Source organism: Acromyrmex echinatior, chromosome 1, assembly GCF_024713525.1.
Source record: "Acromyrmex echinatior isolate Ae372 chromosome 1, ASM2471352v2, whole genome shotgun sequence".
Classification (NCBI taxonomy): Eukaryota; Metazoa; Arthropoda; class Insecta; order Hymenoptera; family Formicidae; genus Acromyrmex; species Acromyrmex echinatior.
In genome coordinates, this window is record NC_141852.1 from 2461301 (window position 1) to 2482553 (window position 21253).

The 21253-nt window shown below is 28.7% G+C and overlaps 1 protein-coding gene across 8 annotated transcripts in view; it reads right to left on the reverse strand.

Annotated features, from left to right (window-relative positions):
- Positions 1-21253, reverse strand: part of LOC105149251 (extracellular serine/threonine protein CG31145) — a 318959-nt gene that overhangs the window by 131837 nt on the left and 165869 nt on the right. For all 8 annotated transcript variants that reach the window (XM_087405143.1, XM_087405170.1, XM_087405150.1 and 5 more), the window contains 2 exons: positions 13560-13684; positions 3372-3450 (listed from right to left, as the gene is read on the reverse strand). In XM_087405143.1, the coding sequence (XP_087261269.1) occupies positions 3372-3450; positions 13560-13684 (204 nt within the window). The remainder of the gene's footprint in view (positions 1-3371; positions 3451-13559; positions 13685-21253) is intronic.

The window sequence follows — 21253 nt, forward strand, 5'->3', positions numbered from 1 at the left end:
AGAAGGAGGAGAAGAAGAAGAATTGATTACCGCGCAGTTATTTACTCTCACTTACCCGTACTTATTATATTCGAAATTATATTTGAAAATGAACTTTATTGTAGTGTTTTGAAAAGCTCTTGACATCAGCTATTGGATTCTGGAATGAAAAATAGGATGTCCCATTTAAAAAAAAATCGATGTGACTTGATCTGACTTTGGCAACGCCACTCAAGATCAATCAGATGTAATAAAAAAATAAATCTTTTTAAATCTTTTTGTCTGAATTATTTTTTTCAAAAATGCTTTGTTTTTTCAAGATATTTCACCGGGACTTTTTATTTACTCTGTATGTTAAATTAAAATATACTTTGTTTTACAATTTACGTTTAAAATATATATGTATATAAGTTTCATGTTATTTGCTCATTTACTTTTTTTGTACTTTAATCATTCCTATTACACATTGAATTAGCATAATATCGTTACAAAAATATATAATTTCTGTAACATGTTATGATGTTATCATAACATAATATATAATGAGAATTATTGAAACATGAAAATATTTATATTTTAAGTACAAGAAATTAAATAGAGTAAGGATTTATTTTCTCATCTGTGTATGGTTTTACTCCCAACTTATGCTCGCGTGTTACCAAATATTATATAATGTATATAAAATGTTTTTTGCATATTTTTTTAGTTATCAATTAAAAACAAAATTGCCTTAATTTAAAGTAAAAACTATTTATCGATTGGTATCATTGCATTAACAATTTTCAAATTATAAGTGATTAATAAAGAAAGTGTAAAATTTTGAATTTTAACGTAATTACAACTATGCTAAGAATTGGGAAATTTATTTTCCCTTTTCACATTAAGAAGAAATAAATTTTTAATTCATTTAAGATTTTATCATTAAAAAGTAATGTGCAAGAGGTAAACAATATCTTGCAATGATAAAATTATTGTATATTATCTTTTGCTTTTGTTTTGGGAGGAAGAAATCGATTTTGAAATTTTAGATGAAAAATCCTATATAAATCCTATTTATACTTTTACACTTTCAGATTTTTTGCAAAGAAACAGAAAAATTTTATTTAAAATATTTTTATTACAAATGTAAGCGTAACTTAGAAGTTACAAACATTAAAACAATAATTGAGTTGATACCTAAAAGGGATTATTTTTTTATTTCATTTATACTTTATCAAATACATCCAAATTGTTAATCATTTATTTTTAAACGTTTATTTAAATCTGAATTTTAATTTATTTAAAATAAATTATAGTAACCTTAGGAGAAATAAATGCAAAGCGTATAGATTGTGTATGAAATTAAAACAGAGATTTAAGCAATATTTTGATGTTAACTTGGATGTTCGTAGCAACATCTCACGGCACCATTGCACCGATAAACTGCCCAAATAATTTTGCGCGCTGTCTGCCTGTGATCTCAAGATACGCCAAGAACTTTGCGACATTCTGTGGTTTCACCGCCATCATTCACACAGGTCATAGAAGCTAACCTCTCGTCGTAATTTGCATGAAATTGTTCCTAATTAGTGCTATAATGATACCTAATTAGAATATATATACATACATGCATATATGCGCTCACATGTATATGTACAAGAAAATCAATTCAAAATATTACAAATAGGAAGACTAAATATACTTATATGAGCGCGTAAATTTTTATACATTGAATTAACAGGATATAAAGAATTTTGTGTCACAAACTATACATTACTATACGTTACTATGTATATATAATATATATATACATATATATATATATATATATATATATATATATATATATGTATATATATATATATGTATATATATATATATATATATATATATATATAATACATAGTAACGTATAGTAATGTATAGTTTGTGACACAAAATTCTTTATATCCTGTTAATTCAATGTATAAAAATTTACGCGCTCATATAAATACATTTAGTCTTCCTATTTGTAATATTTTGTATATATATATATATATATATATATGTGTGTGTGTATATATATATATATGTGTATGTGTGTATGTGTATGTATGTATATGTATATATTTGTACATGTAATAAAAATGTATAGTAAAATATCTATTATTTTAACTTTTTCATAATGCAAATATAGTGTTGACAGATAATATATTCATAGAAATGCAATTAATGTGATGTGATTAACCTGTGCATGCTTCGTTTGTGCAAGTTTTCGTTTTTCATTGTAATCTTGTTACGTCCAAGACTTAGGATTTTTTATTTTAAAGAGGTTTTCGGAGTAAGGAAGAAATCACTCAAGAACGTAATTAAAATCTTTCTTCTGTAGTTAACGTTCTGGTATGCCTGTTACAAATCAAACGCACTTGTATAAATTCTTAGATATGGGTCAGTGTACCATATGGCACGCTATAACGTCATCTGAGACAGTTCAAACCTTTAAAGATTTTGGTAAAAAAACTAAACGCACGCACGCACGCACGCACGCACATGAGCAGGGAGCAAATCTATGCAATCTTATTCGAATTAATTATAGAAACTGTTTTATGCGCGCCGAAATGTTTATTATTATGTAAAATATGTTTATATTCATATTTATTTATATTTTTAATATATCATCAATACTTATATAAATTTGTATTGGGTCATCTAAAAAGTATCTGCGGTACTTTGTCACTAGATATATGACCATCAACACACATCTAGTGACAAAAAACCGCGGATACTTTTTAGATGACCCAATACATTTCACTTAGATAAAATTTTTAAATATCTCATTATATTAATTGCATTAATATAATATTTTAAATATTATTTTAAACTTAGAGTTGTTTCATTGATCAGTCAATGTGTGTAATTCTAAGCCTTTGTGACTGCACTTTTTAAGGTTTATTCTATAAGACAACTCTATTGACGACCACTAAGCGTTGTAATATATCTACATTTTCACATTTATATACCGAGTAATGTTGTATCTACGTTTTCACATTCATATATCGAACAATTCACAACCATCCACAATAATAGTGGTACATTCACAACGATGAATTTGATATATTATTATAATTTCTGGTCAAATCACATCACATATTTTGTCAAGGTTTTGTCATTTAAATGAATAGTTGATTTTTAAATTATGTTAAAGTTAATATTCAGAATGATCCAATTGGGGTCGAAATGTTTGTTACAATAAACTATTTGTTTTTTAATAACACAGTATTAAGACCTTGCTTGACTCGTAGCTCTATTCTTGTTATATTATAATAATTTTGTAAATTATTTGAGCCTTTTATATTATTTCTAATATTTTAGTTTAAGGCAAAAGAATAAGAAATGATAATGTTAAATATAATATGTATTAGCTACATACTTACCGCATCGGTTTAAACAATGCCTGCATGTTATTGCCATAATCAATAACTAGTTTTAATTGTGTACCACCGTCTTTTTGAACTATAACAAAAAATCATTTCATAAATCTTTAGATAGCACTTTTTGTAAGCGTATTTAGCTAATAATTATTATTTTATACTGCTTAGTATAAAATGAAAATTTATGTGAAACTATAACATTAATGATAATACATTTATATTGATAAACATGTATATTAATTATATCAAATATCAAATATATATTATAATTAGTGTGGTTATATTACAATACGTATATATAATTAATTGTTAAGGTGAATATTTTAATGAATTATCCTAAATACTTCAATATTATATCTTTTAAAAATATTTCAAATGGAAGTTTCATAGTTTGAAGAGAAAGGTGATGCATAAAACAAATTTTTTGTAATATGCATTGTTTAAGAAATATTAATATAATTAATAGGCATTTCTTTAAATGAAACCGTAGGATTCTTTTACATACATTTCATTCTCCTGCTATCTAAAAATGAAAAAAATCAATGTATTATTACTAAAACACATTACTAAATATTTGTTGATGATTACATCAGTTATAAGTGTAGTAATAAAGTCACTGATTCACTTTAAGCGAATATTCTTTACATATAGTCACAAATAATAAAATAATCTAACAGTTAACAATTTTTTAAGAGATTACATATTTTATTTTGACATAAAATATTTTCTCATTAATATCTTACTTTTTTATGCATATAAGGAAATAAATCGTTTGATATGAAACAAAATATAATTCAATTTATAAAAAAGAAAAATGCGCGTTATTGCGTACATTGTAATTAAAATAATTCACAGAGAGACAATATTTATATGTTTCAACTAGTGATTTTTTTAAAAAGGAGAAAGAGAAAGAAAGAGAGAGACGGGAAAGAGAGAGAGAAAGAGAGAGAGAGAGAGAGAGAGAGAGGTGAGCTCTTGTATCATAAAAAAATCTTCAATAAGTAACGTGAGTTAATAATAATTCATCAAGGATTCGTCGCGGTCAAATAATAAAACGTCCGTCGTCTGTAGTCTGAATTAAATATACAATATTCACGAGATTAACAGTCGGGACTCCGAAATCGATATATCTAGCGAAAAATAGAACTAGGTTTATCCGAGTATGTCGCCATATTGTGAAAATATATTATTGAATAAGTATACGCGGCTATTAGCAATTTTATGATTAGAAATGTATATTAGACTTATTTATTAATTCAAATTAAAAATTAATACAAATTCAATAAGTATAAGTATATCTACATACAGGGTGTTTGATAATTCTGCCGACAACGCTCGTGGGCAGATAGAGCGGACTAAACTGAATCGAAAAGTTTTGTACCATTTTGCAATTTTCGAGATAGTTAACAAGATATTATTTACTAAAAATTGCTGAATATTGATTTTCAATAATTTTTTACTCAAATACTATCAATTTTATAAAAAAACAGGTAGAGACAAAAATTGTTTATTTTCTTCTCATAAAGTTCTGAGAATTTTTTCAAAATTTTTTAATACCGTATTTTCTCATGTTGATAAAAATAACCTTTTCAAAAAAAGGTAAAAAAAAAGCGCTGAGTGTGCGCATACATCCCATAAATTTATAAAAATTGTTACATAAATTAAAAAAAAACCATTACATATGTAATATAATTCAAGTGGTAATATCGTTAATTTTTTATTAGAAATTGCTCCTCAGTAGTATGTATGCATCAAAAAAGAAAATAAAATGAAATCTTTAAATTGCGCCAGTTGCAAAAAGAACATATATTTTATTGCAATATATTGCAACATTTAATTAACGAGAAAAAGTGATATATACCTTTATTTTTCTATTCGAGAGTTTTTACATTTGCAATAGAATATAACATTTAATCTAAAAAATTAAAGACGAAGCATCACAAAGTGAGAAAATTTTAATAAAATAACAAAATTTTTTATGTAAAAAAACTTGGCTCTGCTAAACCTCAAAATATAATAAAGTGGTCATCAAATAATACCGAATAAGAAAAATAATGAAGAAATTTAAGAAAGAAAATGAGGTGGACTAAACAATATAACTCTGTGTGTGTGTGTGTTGTATGTGTGTGTGTGCGTGTGCGTGTACGTGTGCGTGTGCGTGTGTGTGTATGAGCAAATAATTAAAAATATCAAATACGAAAAATAATGAAGAGATTTAAGAAAGAGAATGAGATGAATTAATAACATATAGCGTGTTCATATATGTTCGAGCAAATTCAGATAGGTATGCGGCTTAAATTTAATATAGGATAAGTATTTATATGGCGTGCGTTATATTTTGTAAAAAGCAAATATAATTAAGAATAGAATATGATTTTAGATTTGTAAAACATGCGGTTTAAATTAGATTTAAAATTTCTCTTCGTCTTTAATTTTTTGAGATTAATGTTGTATTCCATTGCAAATATAAAAGATCTTTGAATAGAAAGATAAAGGTACATATCACTTTTTTTCGTTAATTAAATGTTATATATTGCAATAAAATATACGTTCTTTTCGCAATTTATAAAGTACAATAGTATATGATATATGTTGCAAGAAAATATATATTCTTTTTCAATTGGCGCAATTTAAACATTTTATTTCTTTTTTTTTTTAATACATGCATACATACTACTGAGGAGTAATTTATAATAAAAAATTAACAATATTATATTTGAATTATATTATTTATGTAATGGTTTTTTTTTAGTTTATGTAACAATTTTTTATGGGTTTATGGTACACTCATACTTGACGCCTTTTTTTATCTTTTTTTATAAAGGTAATTTTGTTGAGGTATTATGCATTTTGTAATGTTAAACATCTTATATGATTAATAATATATCTCTTCATACATGTACGTATTTACTATGTTATATCGTCATTGTCGTCGTCGTCGCCCGACGTCGTCGTCGTCGTCGCCCGGCGTCGTCGTCGTCGTCGTCGTCGTCGTCGTCCGGCGTCGTCGTCGTCGCCATATATCGTCGTCGTCGTCGTCCTGTATCGTCGTCGTTGTCGTCCTGTATCGTCGTCGTTGTCGTCGTCACCAGAGGCCCGGATCGAACTTGAACCGGAACTGAAAACCGTTCCAGAAACCGGTTTTTTTTGTGTACCGAAACCGAAACCGAAATGAAATTCTATCAAATTTATAATACCGAACTGTAATCGAACCACTAAAACTATTTTCGGATTGAGGTTTTTTTCGATTCTCATTCGAGATTCTTATAATCAATACATTGTTCTTTGTTGCTGAATCATGAGAGGAATCTGAAAGCGATTATCTAGGCCATGTTCGTGACACGTACATCAGCGCATCAACATCCATTTTTGGATTTTTGCAGTATAGAAATTTGGAAATTAAGAATGCGTTCCGTTTCACACATGATTACATCATTTTATCCTTGTTGTTCCGATATTAAAGAAGGATAAAATAATATATTATACGCATCATGCATAAAACAGAACGCACTTTAAGTATCTGTAATATAAGTGAAAAACTGATTGAAATAAAGAGTTTAGGAAAGAGTAATGTGACTCTATGTTTGGTTAGAATAATTTTTATTCCGTGATATGTTCTCTATTAAGCTGAACCTCTCACCATCGAAAATCAAGTTCAGAATAGATAAAAAATTTAATGCTTTTTAGATACTAATTTAGTATCCTATTCCGAATTTTAATGCTCAAACCGTCTAGCAGCAATAAAAAAAAATGGGGGAGTCCAGCATAAAAAAAATTAAATGAATATATAAATAAATATAATAAACTCATTCCGACCAATGACACCGAGGCATGGCTTTATTACATCTATCATCGGAATGAGTTTATATTTATTTATATATTCATTTTATTTTTTACGGTTAGCAACAAATTGGAATCTTATCTTTCGAATATATAAAATCTACATCATTTTAGATGTGAATACTTTTAAAAATATGTGTATCGCGAGCTCTCTAAATGTAGATGTCGTATACGACGATGTAGTGTTTGATACATGTTGGAATATTTGAATTATATTTGAATTTTTTTTTGGCTCTATTTTGGACTAAATTAGCACTAAAATCTCTATGGTTATTTTTTGTACCTGCATTGTATATATATTTTTTTATAGGAGTTTGCCATTAAGCTGGACTCCCCCCATTTTTTTATTGCTGCTAAACGGTTTGAACATTAAAATTCGGAATAGGGTACTAAATTAGTACTTAAAAAGCTAAATTTTTTACCTATTCCGAACTTGATTTTCAATGATGAGGAGTGCAGCTCAATAGACATCTTTAAATTGAACGGATGAACACGTTCTCTCTCTCTCTCTCTCTTTCTCCCCTCTTCTCCTTTCCCCCTTTCTCTCGCGCTTTCTCTGTTTGTCTCATGTACATAAATTACACCCGTATACACATTGAGATTCACTTGCGTTGTTAATTTTACTTTAATTTTATATTAAAATTAAAATTCTATGAAGGCATTGTGAACAGCAGCTTAATGGACAAAACGCTTTGTATGTATATGTTACACGTACGATTGAAAAAATTTGAAAAGCTGAAATGATTCTTTTTTAGGATCTCCAGATCTCGGTATCGCCTGCACCAATTTTATTCAGACTGGTCGCAATCGAAAGTTACCGATGACATTGTAATAAAAGTGTTTTTAGATTTTTGATTGCGGCTTTAGTTTCTAAATAATTTTAATATAAAGTTTGTTGATGTCAAAACTTCAGATAAAGCTAGTGATAGCGTTGCGAATTTAGTAACGGCATGAATATATACAATGACGTCAATTAATCAAGCAGCCCGTTTTATGTTTTTATACACTTTTTATTTAAAAGTAACTTATTAAAGTAACTATACAGTGAAATGTCGACATATAATACAGTGTTAATGAAACTGATAAATCGATAAAGCAATCGGAGAGCAATAAATAAGTGCCATCCATCGTCGAAAATATGAAAAAGAGATGTTTTTTGAGGAGATGACATATCTTATGTAAAAATTTTGATATTTCGGATTTCGCATCATAATATTTCCGTTCGTAGGATACGTAGAGGTGAAATAAACGCTTATTATATAATTCGGACTCAAGCTGTCGATTGAGCTCACATTTAGAATTCGATCGGTCCAGCCTATGTTAAAAAAACCGATAATTTCGAATGCTTTTAACTCTCTGACTCGCGTAAAAGATACGGGACGATCTCGCGCTGTACGGCTACTTTTGGCGCGAAATACTACCTTGTCTTTTGAAAGTTGTCAATAAGAAAATGCAGTACTAAAAAGTTGATAAAAAATTCTAAAAATATTCTTGAGAAGAAAATAAACAATTTTTGTCTCTTGCAGTTTTTCTATAAAGTTGATAGTATTTTTCTATAAAGTTGATAGAGAAAAAAAATTATTGAAAATACGTAAGCTCCTGGAAAAGTTTCTGCAAACAATATGAAAAAAAACATGTAAAATTCGGTAAATGGTTTTATTGTTTTTCGAAGTATTCGCTTTTAAGATCGATACATTTTTGCATACGCTCGAACCAATTTTTGAAATATTTTTTCCACTCTGAAGCTGTAACCTCAGAAATTAGTGTACGAAATGTTTCAACAGCTGCTTCAGGCGACTCAAATCGCTCACCACGCATCTTCTTTTTAATAAGCAAAAGGTAGTATAAAAGAAGGGCAAAGCGCCAATGATGTATATAAAAAAATTATAATTTAGGTAAGCAAACTTAATACAAAAACAATTAAAATACAATAAAATAAAACAAACGTTTCAACTCCAATTGAGTCATTTTCAATGCCATCATATAGTAATATAAATGTCATTCTAAATTAAAAAGTCATACATAATCTTACAATATTCTTACAATTCCTTAACAAAAATTTCTTTCTTCTTTCTGTGTAATACGCTGTGAGTCATTTTTATCAAGAATTAACAAAGTCATAAGAAAGTTCTGGAAAAGTAACCGTAAACAAAAAGAATTAATATTAATCACATAAAAATTAAAAATATGATGATATACCTTAGTAAATCTATTAAGAGTCCCATAATACACAACGAGAAAAAAATGTAAAATGTAGTCCATTTCGTGGTACAATAAAAAAGTCTTTTTAATTTAATAGGTTATTATAAGCAAATTCGCAAAGGTAACGAGCATCTGACTTAAACGATGTCACAAAACGAAATGTCAAACAGAAAAACATTATCGAGAACGGAAAACGGAAAAATAGGAGGAAAAGGATAGAAGATGTTAGAAAGGAGAAAAAGAATGTCAGAATACAAATCCGGCAAAGACTCCGTGTCATTTTGTCTATTAATCCCATGCTTCTGTTTTTTAATATGGACCATTTCTGATATCAACCTTTTGTTGTATGAAGGCTCTATATCTAATATTTCCACTTTATCCCATTTAAAGTTATGATTCTCCATCATACGATGGTTAGAAATCACTGATGGAGATTTTGAACTTATATTGATATTAGAAACATGTTCATGCAATCTGGTCTTTAATTGTCTTTTAGTTTGGCCAACGTACTGGCATCACAATCCTCACAGGATATTCTATAAACCACATTTTGACTCTGAACGTGTTCCAAATCATCCTTTTCTCTCCTTATAAAACTTCTCAATGTGTTAGGAATAGTAAAAGCCAATTTGCAATTAAACATATTAACAATAGGTATAAATCTTTCGGATATCGTATTAACATATGGAATCGTTCTTTTTAATATTTGGAAACAAAAAGAAGTCATTAGATAATAAATCAGATGAATACAGACAATGAGTCATCAATTCGACATTTTTATTGGATAAAAAATCAACGGTTTGACGTGCTGTGTGACAGTTGCCATTGTCATGATGAAGGATGATGCGACGATTTCGGTTCGTTCTACGCAATTCATTTCATTTATGACTTCTGGCAAACAAATTGTTGTATACCAATCAGTATTTACAGTCCTTCGATCCTCTAAAGCCACGGTTGCCACATGTCCGGTATAACTGAAGAAACAAGCAATCATTTGCTTGGCAGCACTGCGTAAACGAACAACTTTTGTTGGTTTCGGTTCATTTTGAAATACCCAAACATGGATTGTTGTTTACTTTCGGGCTCATACGAATAGATCCATGTTTCGTTCTCAGTAATGATGTTGTAGACCAAATTTGACCGACCTCGGTTGAATTTCTTGAGCATTTCTTTGCTCTATTTAACATGAGCCTGTTTTTGAGCTTCGGTCAAATTGTATGGGATCCAACGACTGTAAAGTTTCCGTACGTTCAAGTGATCATGCAAAATCATATGTATTGCTTTCATGTCAATGCCTAAGGATGCCTGAATCTCGCGGTATGTCATATGCCGGTCTCGCTCAATCATTTCACGCACAGCATTAACATTAGCAGCAACAACAGACGTGGATGGACAACCTTCACGAAATTCGTCACAAAGAAAGGTACGTCCACGCTGGAATTCGGCAAACCAATTATAAACCATCCTATTGGATGGTACTTCATTCCCAAAAACCAAATGAAGTCGATCGATGCATTGTTTCGAAGTTAGATTATATTTGTAATTGTAAAAAATCATTGCCCGAAAATTTTCACGCAAAATTTCCATTTTCTCACAAAGTAACTTCTTTTAAAATACTATGCAAACAAAACTAGTTGGCTTGGGTACAAACTATCAACTGAATTATAGGTTAAAAACGTCTAATTTTACGGATATGATAGTAGCAGAACGTTGGCGCCACTGGAACTATTAGATTGCAGAAACTTTTCCAGCAGCTTACGTATTCGGCAATTTTTAGTAATTAATATTTTTTTAACTATCACGAAAATTACAAAATGGTACAGGACTTTTCGACTCACTTTAATCCGCTCTATCTGCCGACGAACGTCGGCAGAATTATGTAACAACATATATTTACATTTTTGTATATTTAATCTTCCTCTAAAAAATTTATGTAATTTTACATGGCTTTATATTATCTTATAACTTATAATAAAACACATTTTTATAATTTAAATATAATAATACTATCTTTCTAATAATACGATTTCTTAAGAATATATTTTTTTGTGACCATGAATAATTCGACCATATAATTATCTATTTTTTCCTCATAGTTAATCAAATAGGTTTTTTTTAATTCTCAATTGACAGAAATATAACAGAATTGTTACGATAAAAGTTTCTTCATCAATGTTTGCTTTCTCATTTTGTTTAAATTAATAATATCATTATTATGCAAAGATCTTCCTATTAAATCTATTCCATAAATGTTAAAATTATAATATAGAATCGACATGTAACTATTATCACTCATAATTCAATATTATGATATAAATAAAAATATTATATCATAATATAAATTTACGTAATAAAAAAACGTAATACATTCACAAGAATAGAATGTAATAGGAAATTTTTTAAAATAATATAATATGTTGAGAATAGGATCGACAAGAATAAATCTAAATACGAGAAATCTATTTCAGTCGAAATAGATTTTAGAGATTAAATACATACTTCTGTGTAAATGTATATACATTCAGATTCTATACTGCGCGCCGAAATCTTTTTTGGTCTTGAAATACATTCATCAGCATCAATAGAATAGTAATATAATTTATTAGCATTAAAAAAAATATTAAATCGTACAAGCAAGTTAATATTTTCTTTATGTTAATCCTTTGTGGCACAGTGTTCTATATCTTTTTAATCTCTGTTTTTTATGTTTTTCATACTATTTCTACATATTACTACAATGAAAAGAACATTATCAATGGTTAGACATTGTTATAAAAAAATCGTGGAAACACCTATAGTTAATGAAATGTATTTTATAAATAAACAAACTGGAAAAATTCATCTTTTTTTAACTATATATTAATATATATATAAATGTGATTGTGATTAATCAACAATAGCTAATTAGTCGAAAATGAAATCTGAGAAGTTTTTGAGTCACTGATTACGAATCTGAAGTAAAAATTAAAAAATTCAAAATGGCGGATCTAAAATGGCGGATCTAAAATGGCGGACAAAAAGCGAAAAATTGTTCCAATGAAATTTGTTACTCGGAAACTGATTATAGAGTTGATTACGAATCTGGTCTCAGATTTTCAAAATTCAAAATAGCGGATCCAATATGGCGGACAAAAAAGCAACAAAAATTGTTTGATTTCACTGAAACTTGTTATTCGAGGATTTTCGTGGTCTTTAATTACGAATCTTCCTCATATTTTCGTCATATTTTCAAAATTCAAAATAGTGAATCCAATATGATGAACAAAATAGCGAAAAATTGTTTGATTTCAATTACTTATTAACTTATTACTTTCGGGGGTTTTCGGGGCCGCTGATTACGAATCTGACCTCATATTTTTGAAATTCAAAATGACGAATCCAAGATGGCAGACAAAAAATTAAAAAATTAGTTCTGAGGTTGTAAAATGGAGTCAAGTAGGTTTTTTGAATTGCTTATTACGAATTTGAAATCAAAATTAAAAAATTAAAATTAAAATTAAAATTAAAATTACTTGATTCCATTTTACAGCAACAAAATTAATTTTTTATTAAAATCAAGAAATTTTCACTTTATCCGTCATATTGGGTCTGCCATTTTGAATTTTGAAAATCTGAGGTCAAATTCGTAATCAGTGATTACGAAAAACTCTCGAGTAACAAATTTCAACTGAATTCTACGTAAAGAAAAATGTGTTTTAAAGGATTAATAAAACAATTATTAAATTGTTTGTATAATTATATATTTCTTTTTTATGTTAATAAGTTTTTTTATTGTTATATTTTTAGTAAGAATATCTAAGATTAAAGAAAATTTTAAATATGTGAATAATTTATTGCAAAAAATATTACATCGATCAAGGATTGAACTTAAATATTATATATTTAATATATTAATAAATATTATATTATAAAATAATATATTAAAATAATATATTCATATATTAATACAGCAAAATATACAAAAAATGTATATTGAAAAATGTATACAAAGCAATAAATAACAAAAAGATACAATAAGTAATATTTTTAAAATATAACTAAGAAGTTAATATATTATATAATTTAAAATGAATTAAAAATAATAGTTTATCAAAAATTTTTTAAATTATAAACATTTCGATTAATTAATGATTATATTATTCTACTCACCAACATGAAGAATCGGCTTGGTCGCCATCTCATGAAGTAATTGGTCCACATACTTTGAATCTTCGGAGTATAACTGCAACCTCGAGATTTGAAAATGGAATTTCTCCAAAGTTGTGCTATTCTTTCTGTAATAAAAGAATTTTTATTTTTCTACAATGCTACACATTGGTATTAACATGAAATGTAAATTGAAATTATATAAATGTATTATGTATACAAATTAATAATATGTATATCAGAGAAAGGAAGTGACTTGTAACATCGTTATTTTTTATTGTTATTTTGTTTTAACAACAATTTGATAATGACGTTGCAAACTCTTTATCAGGAGATACACGGTAATGTGTCTCGGCGATAACAACATGCGTAACGATTAGCGCGAGATCGACCGTGTAACTTTACTGAGTCAAGTTCTTCAGTATCGCGATTATCGTATCTCAATAAGGGTGCAAAAACATGGCGGTCGGCCTTGTAAATCAAGTTAAGCATTAAAATTCGAGACTTTAAGAGATTAATGCCCATTTTCACCAATATATATTAACTTTAATCTCGGTTCAACTTACTCTTCGTCTTTTTCTAATCTTTAGAACTAGAAAAAGACGAAAAGTAAGTTGAACTGAAATTAAAGTTAATCTATATTTGTGGAAACGAGTATAAGATATCTTCCGATACAGCGCTATATATACATTTTGCTTTAATTACATAAATTCTCTGCTTCACAAATACAATTCACTACTTTAAAACACAAATTTACTGCTTTAAAAACACAAATTCATTGCTTCAAAAACAAAAATTTACTGCTTTAAGCATACAAATTTGCATCAGTAGTGAATTTGTGTTTTTAAAGAATTAAATTTGTATTTTTAAAATAGTAAATTTATTTGGTTGTGAAGCAAACATTGCAAAATAGTAAAGGATTTTCGACTCAGTCCGCTCTATAAGCATACGAAATATTTGACGATTATTCTGGGATATCCTGTATAACGTTTGGTGTACAAATATGAATTTATGTGAGGTATTAAAATATCAAATATTAGCATATTTGGATTGTATACATTGAATTGTAAATTTTAAAATTTGTACGTAAATTTATGTTGAAAATTTTATTTTATAATGACAGTAATTGCAATTATTTTCTATCAAAATTTGCTTTGTAACAAAATTTGCGATAAAAGTTTATTTTTATATAGCTCACTCCAAATGACTTTTCATTGAACTTGATGTTGACCTTGACCTTCAAGAAAGTCAAGGTCATTTCCGTCAAAGTTATTAAAAAAGTTTGAAAAAAGATGTCTCTTTTCTACTATAAAATGTTTATTGTTAATAACTTTTTAATGAATAACGGGCGATGGAACAGGTCAATGACCTTGCCCTCCTTGAAATTTCAAGAACAATATCAAGGTCAGTGAGAAGTCATTTGAGACGGTATAAAGGTAAACTTTTATTAAATTTGCTCTATAACGAAAGAATGACCGTAAAAAGGTATTCCTCTCTGCCCATTTTTTGGGTTCTTAATTTTTGGACTAAACTGTGTGTCAAATGACTCTACAATGAGAGGTTAATTACAAAGAAGTTTTAAGTTGAGATGACAATTGTTATTATAGCTGGAGGGGGAGAAGGGAGAATCACGTATTATATCTATGCAAAAATTCATTTTTTTTACATTTCCAGCTCTGATAATAATTGTCACCTCATCTTCAAACTTTTCTGTGATTAATGTCCCAATATAAGATAAAATTTGATATACAATTTAGTTTCAAAATTAAGGACCCAAAAAATAGACGATTTTCGTGCTCATTCTTTGCCGTACCGTATTTTTTCCAAAATTAAGAAATGTTTCGTAATGGAGTCATCATTAAAAACTTTTTTATCGTCGTATGGGTGCAAAAGATCTGAAATCTTTGGGATGAAATGTTTTGATCTTTGTGGATACTGCTTTGTAGAAACTGAATGTTTCAAGGATTATAAACATAAGACATAGAAACAGAGACATAGAAGAGGAAACATGTACAGACGCCAATTTAGGATGTATCCGAAGACGCGTGTTCAAAATTGCCACTCAGTTAGTAGACCTGTAGGTTGGCCAGGCAATTCCAACATTGCTAAGAGGAATGCGCCTTTCATCTTGTTTTTCTCTCTCCTTTTTTGCTCGTGAGAGAGTCTGTAAGTTCTCCATTTTGTTCCTTACGGGAAATATCTTTAAGCTTAGAGCTAAGAAGGATCCGAATATCGTTCCTCACAAACACTACTAGCAATCGTAGAGCACTCAACCTCATTGGGCCTTTGTCTACCTTGAATCGTCAACTCTGGACTTCGGTCCTCACAATATCTGGCATCACGCTAGAGAGAATCTGATCGGATTCTTGATAGCGAACGTATCTGGATATGAGTTAATAAAGTTACAGATTGATACTCTAACTATATGACATATTCTAATGATATCACTCTTGAATTTTTACAAACTACGGTGAGTAGTTTGTACCATCGCCATGTTGGTTGCTAAGCCTTCTTTTTCTATACAGTTATACCATGATTAACAATTTTATATGTTATTGAATTATTGCTGTCAGTGTGTTTTTTTTGTGGAGTGATGCGGCCTCGTACTTAATAGTTTTATTACTTATGATTGTTTGTAAAAGAAAAGTAATACTTATTCCTTCATTAGTTATTTGTACATTTGTGTAATTTTTGAACATTAAATTCTTTACGATTTTTATAAAATTATTATAGGGCTAATTTTAACGTGATTTTATTATTTTGTGTTATTACTCGAATATCCTCCTTGTGTTCAAAATCCCTTTTTTTGTTTAATGCATTGTTTATATTTTTTCAATAAATATAGATAAACTCAAACAACATGTGTACATAAACAATAAACTTATCTTTATTCAATCGTCTCTTTCCAAGCTGTTGTTTTTTTATCTTTTACATAAAATTATTGTAAAGAATACATTATGTTATTATAAAGATATAGGTTGTCATTGTATTCCTATTTAATATGTTAATTTAATTGAAATAACATGTACCATACATTTAACAAAATATCTATATATAGGGTATCCCAGAATAATTATCAAATATTTTATGCGCAGGTAGAGCGCACTAAACTCATTGTCAATCAAAAAAGTCCTGTACCATTTTACAATTTTCTCAATAGTTAATGAGATATTAATCTTTAAAGATAGTCGAATACGCGCGTCCATCCGGCTACTACTGTCAAGAGTATATGCCTACCGATCGCTTGGCGCCTGGGCCACATGGAGCGGAAATGACCTAGCAAGCGTCTTGCACCGCGAGCCTCAAAACTCGAACGGCGCGCTTGCTCCCCTATGCTATTCGGTATATTTACCGTTTATCTCTACGCCTTAAAAAATACAAAAAATACATCCTGATTAATGTGAAAAAATGATCAAATTTCGAGTTCAAGATCGATTTTAGCAAAGTTCTATGCGTTAAAATAAGTTATTACTCCCCTCCAATTGTAGGTCTATTCGCCCGGAACAAGATCCAGTTGGAATTTTCTCGGGATCTCCTACAGGGCTTTCAAAAGTTGCATTTAACTGAACTACAATACATTTTTAATGATAGAAAGAATTCTTTTACAAGTTTTAAAATATAGGTTACGCTTTATGATCTTGACATCTTCAAATAAAAATACCTCAATTTGGCAATAAAAACTCTTTAAAATAATAAAATGAGTATATAATGTCAACGGAAATATGATTTAATTAATTATAATAAACTATATAAAATAAGAACAAAAATAGAAATGGAACTTCAATGGAATCACAGTTGATATTTCAGATAATCTTTGATAAACTATCGAAAATTTTGATAATAATGTAAATAGAAGAACACGTTTACACACGTGTGAACACATGTTCTTCGGAACTAAATTGTTATAAAGATATTTTTTAGTGAAAGAATATATCGACAGAAAGATGACTAAAAAACGACAAATGTCATTGTTAATCATCTTTATAGTCTTATCCATACGATAATTAAAGGATGACTTCTGTGGATATCTTTTAATCATCTTTAGGACTTGTTTTAGTTTTTATATTTTGACACATATAACGTTCAATAACATAGATACCTAAATTAATTTTTACACAAAATTAAACGAAATTGCATAACTCAATATACATCCCATTTCTGGATCCTGCAATGTTTGTCGTGTCCTATGTGCAAGAGCATATCCATTATCTTTCATTACAGTCCTCTCTGGAGACTTTTAAAAAATATTTTATTAGTATTTATTAGAACACGGATGCAATTTCTCATAATGCTACATCTATTATTCTATCTTATATGGTTTTCACGAGAAAGTAAACTTCACTGCATCTCCATCTAATAACGAACTCGCGTACTGCTTGTGAGTAAGTGATGAAAAATATCAAAATAATGAAGAAAAGATATTTTCTTTATATTATCTTTTCGATAATAAGAAAAGATATTTTTTCGCTGCTGAACAATAACTATAGAAAAATGACGAAAAGATGTTTTTTAAGTTGTCTTTTCAACAAAACTAAAAGACGTCTTGTAGACAGAATCAAAAAGACAGCTTAAAAAACACATTTTTTCATTATTTTTTATTATTTTGTGCTGCCTGGGAATCGTCACAGTTGGGTAAGTTAATGTTTTTTTTAAACTAAATTAAATTAAAGTTAATGGCTAAAATTAATAAAATTAAGTTGAAAGTGAAGGCATAAAGAATTAACTTAATAAAAGTTAAGTTAAGAGTAAATTAACTTAAGTTTAAAAAAAAGTTAATTTTGAAAAAAAATTCTTTTTGAGATTAGAATGTCCTAATTTTTCTTAAAATGAGATTACTTTAAATAATGCTTTTTAAATTTTATTTAAATAAAATTTGAAAGATGTCTCATTTCTATCATACATACAATATTACCTCACCTCCCCCTATTTAGGACTTTCCATGTGAAACGAGATTTCTTCCTCTCTGTTTATAGAGGCGCACAACTTTCCACTCGAAGGAAGGATCACTCCACCTTCCACCTTGTTTAGGAGCGTACGACTTTTCACGTCAAGCGAGGCCAACCCATCTCCCCCTCAACCAAGAGACGACCGATTTTTTTCCCTAAATAGATGAGGTGAAGTGGACCTTGCTTCGCATAGAAAGTTATACACCCCATAGTAAAGAGGGAGGCGGGATTGGCTTTTCTATGCATGGAAAGTTGTATGCTTGTCAATATATAGCAGAAATAAGACATTATTTTATAAACTTTATTTGTTAATAACTGTTGAACAAACAGTGACCGTCTAAAACTTTTTGAAGATCACTCAAGGTCATGACCTTGATAATGTTAAGATCATCGGCGCGGTGTTCAATAATTATAATTAATCCGAATAATTATCTTAAAAAATTTTTAGGAATAAGAATGATGAACACGTACATATATGGGAAGTAATAGATAATAATTCTAATCCTTGTATGATATACGGTCAGCCATGAATAAGTGGTTCTTATTCATGGATCGACAAATAAATAAGAACCAATTGCTTGGTGAGACTGCTTTCCGAAACCCATCGAAAAAAAGTGTTGCGACCATTTTGGTCCTAACCGTACATGTTTTGTGTAACACATTTAATGAATCGAATCTGTATAATTTGAGCATAAAAGTACCGTATATTTCAAACAGGAGGATATGCAAGATAAGCTGAACAAAGAATACAAGAGTTAAGCACTTATATTTTATTATACTCCATTTTTTGTCATCCTCTACATTTATGTATTATCAAATAATTATTAAATCTTTTGTATGTCCTACAGTAATTATTTTATGTGGGTTATAATGTATGATTGCGCTTGCTACATTAGTGAATCAATTTAGCTAACATATAATATAAAAATAGTTTTATTAATATTATCAGTAACAAATAACAATAGTTTCATTAATGTTATCAGTAAAAAATTAAAATCATGATACAATGCTAATATAACATAAAGATATATAACAGATTGGAAGTGTGCAAATTATATTCACACTGGTTCTATTTTTTTTTTGTTTTACTCCTGCGGCATAAATCCTCACTCGATGTAAATATCGTAGTTACCCTATTGTATTGTATGAATTATATTTCAATTTATTTAAAATCATACAAAATATTCAAAAAATACTAAAATGTGCTTAATTTTGAAATTGATGTAGTAATTAACGAACGATGAGTAAATGCATGATTCTTTAACGTATTGAAAATTGAGTGAAAGAGGAACCTATTAACGTGTACTCATCAACGAAAAAAGTATCGAAAATGAGTAATGTATTTAAAAAATAATATATATATTCGCGTATACTCGTTATGTACCTTCGCAATAGACTGTGCGTGCTGAAGACTGCAAAAAGCGGACATAAAAGTGAAACCGTGGAACCATCTAAAAACCGGATTAAAAATGGTCCGCATAACGTGTAAAAGTAGTGAAATATTTTTGTGAGGGATAATGTAGTACATAGAATGTTAATTTCTTAATAAGATATTGGGTCATCTAAAAAGTATTCGCGGTTTTTTGTCATTAGATGGTATTGATGGTCAACATCCATCTAGTGACAAAAAACCGCGGATACTTTTTAGATGACCCAATATATGTATACATATACATATACTATATCTAAAATAAAATGTAACTAAATAAAGCAACAAACTTCAGAGTTGAGTTCCCCACCAAAGCATTAAAAAAATTAATATGAACATATGTGTTCGTAAATCTATTGTTACTGAGATATAGTTTAAAATGTTTGCAAGACTAATTGCATATCCTATTATCCCCCGATCTAAATCCTCTAGATTTTTGTTTGTGGAAACCTTGAAGTCCTTAATTTATGTAATTCCAATCGCCAATGAAGATATGCTACGCTAATGCATCTTTGATTTTTGTGACACTATTTGCAATTGCCACAAGATCTTTGAAAAAATGCGACAGTCTATAATCCGAAATGTCCAAGCGTGTTGAATCAAATGGGAGCTTCGAACATTTTTATAATTGAAAATTGAAAATAAATAATATTAAATAATAATGAGCATTATTTTCTTATTTTCCCTTATTAGTAAACATTTTGAACTGTATCTTAGTAACAGTGAGTTTTGCGAACACATACGAACTTTTTTTCATGTTCTGTTGTGGGAAGTTTGGTCCCACAATAGAAGTTTGTTACCTTATTTTAATTATACTCTTATATATGTATAATAAATTTTATATTTTATTTTACATTTAATTTTGTGTGTGTGTGTGTGTATGTGTGTGTGTGCGCGCGCGCGCGCGCGTGTATTATAGTTAAATCATAACACATGAAATTTTTAGAAATTAATTATTATTAAGTTACAAGAAATTTGCAAAGTTCGTTATTAAATCATTTTTGAGCGAAAAAACTTTCAACAGCATGAAGCTTAAACTGAGTAACTTACTATGGAGCACATCGACAGTTTTTTATTAAAATTCATCTCATGGCTTTCTCACTGCTATACTTTTGCTCCCAATTCCATTTCTACCCCAACTTAAAATCTGAGTACTTGTCGATATCCAGTTACGACGTGTTTCCAATAAAAATCTACTACTTTTGCTAAATAAATCATTTTATCGTAGCATTGCTGAAACGTTCTTATAATCACATTTCGATATTACTGCTTTTAAGATTTGAATAAACAATAGATTTATAATTTCAAAAATCATTGTTATT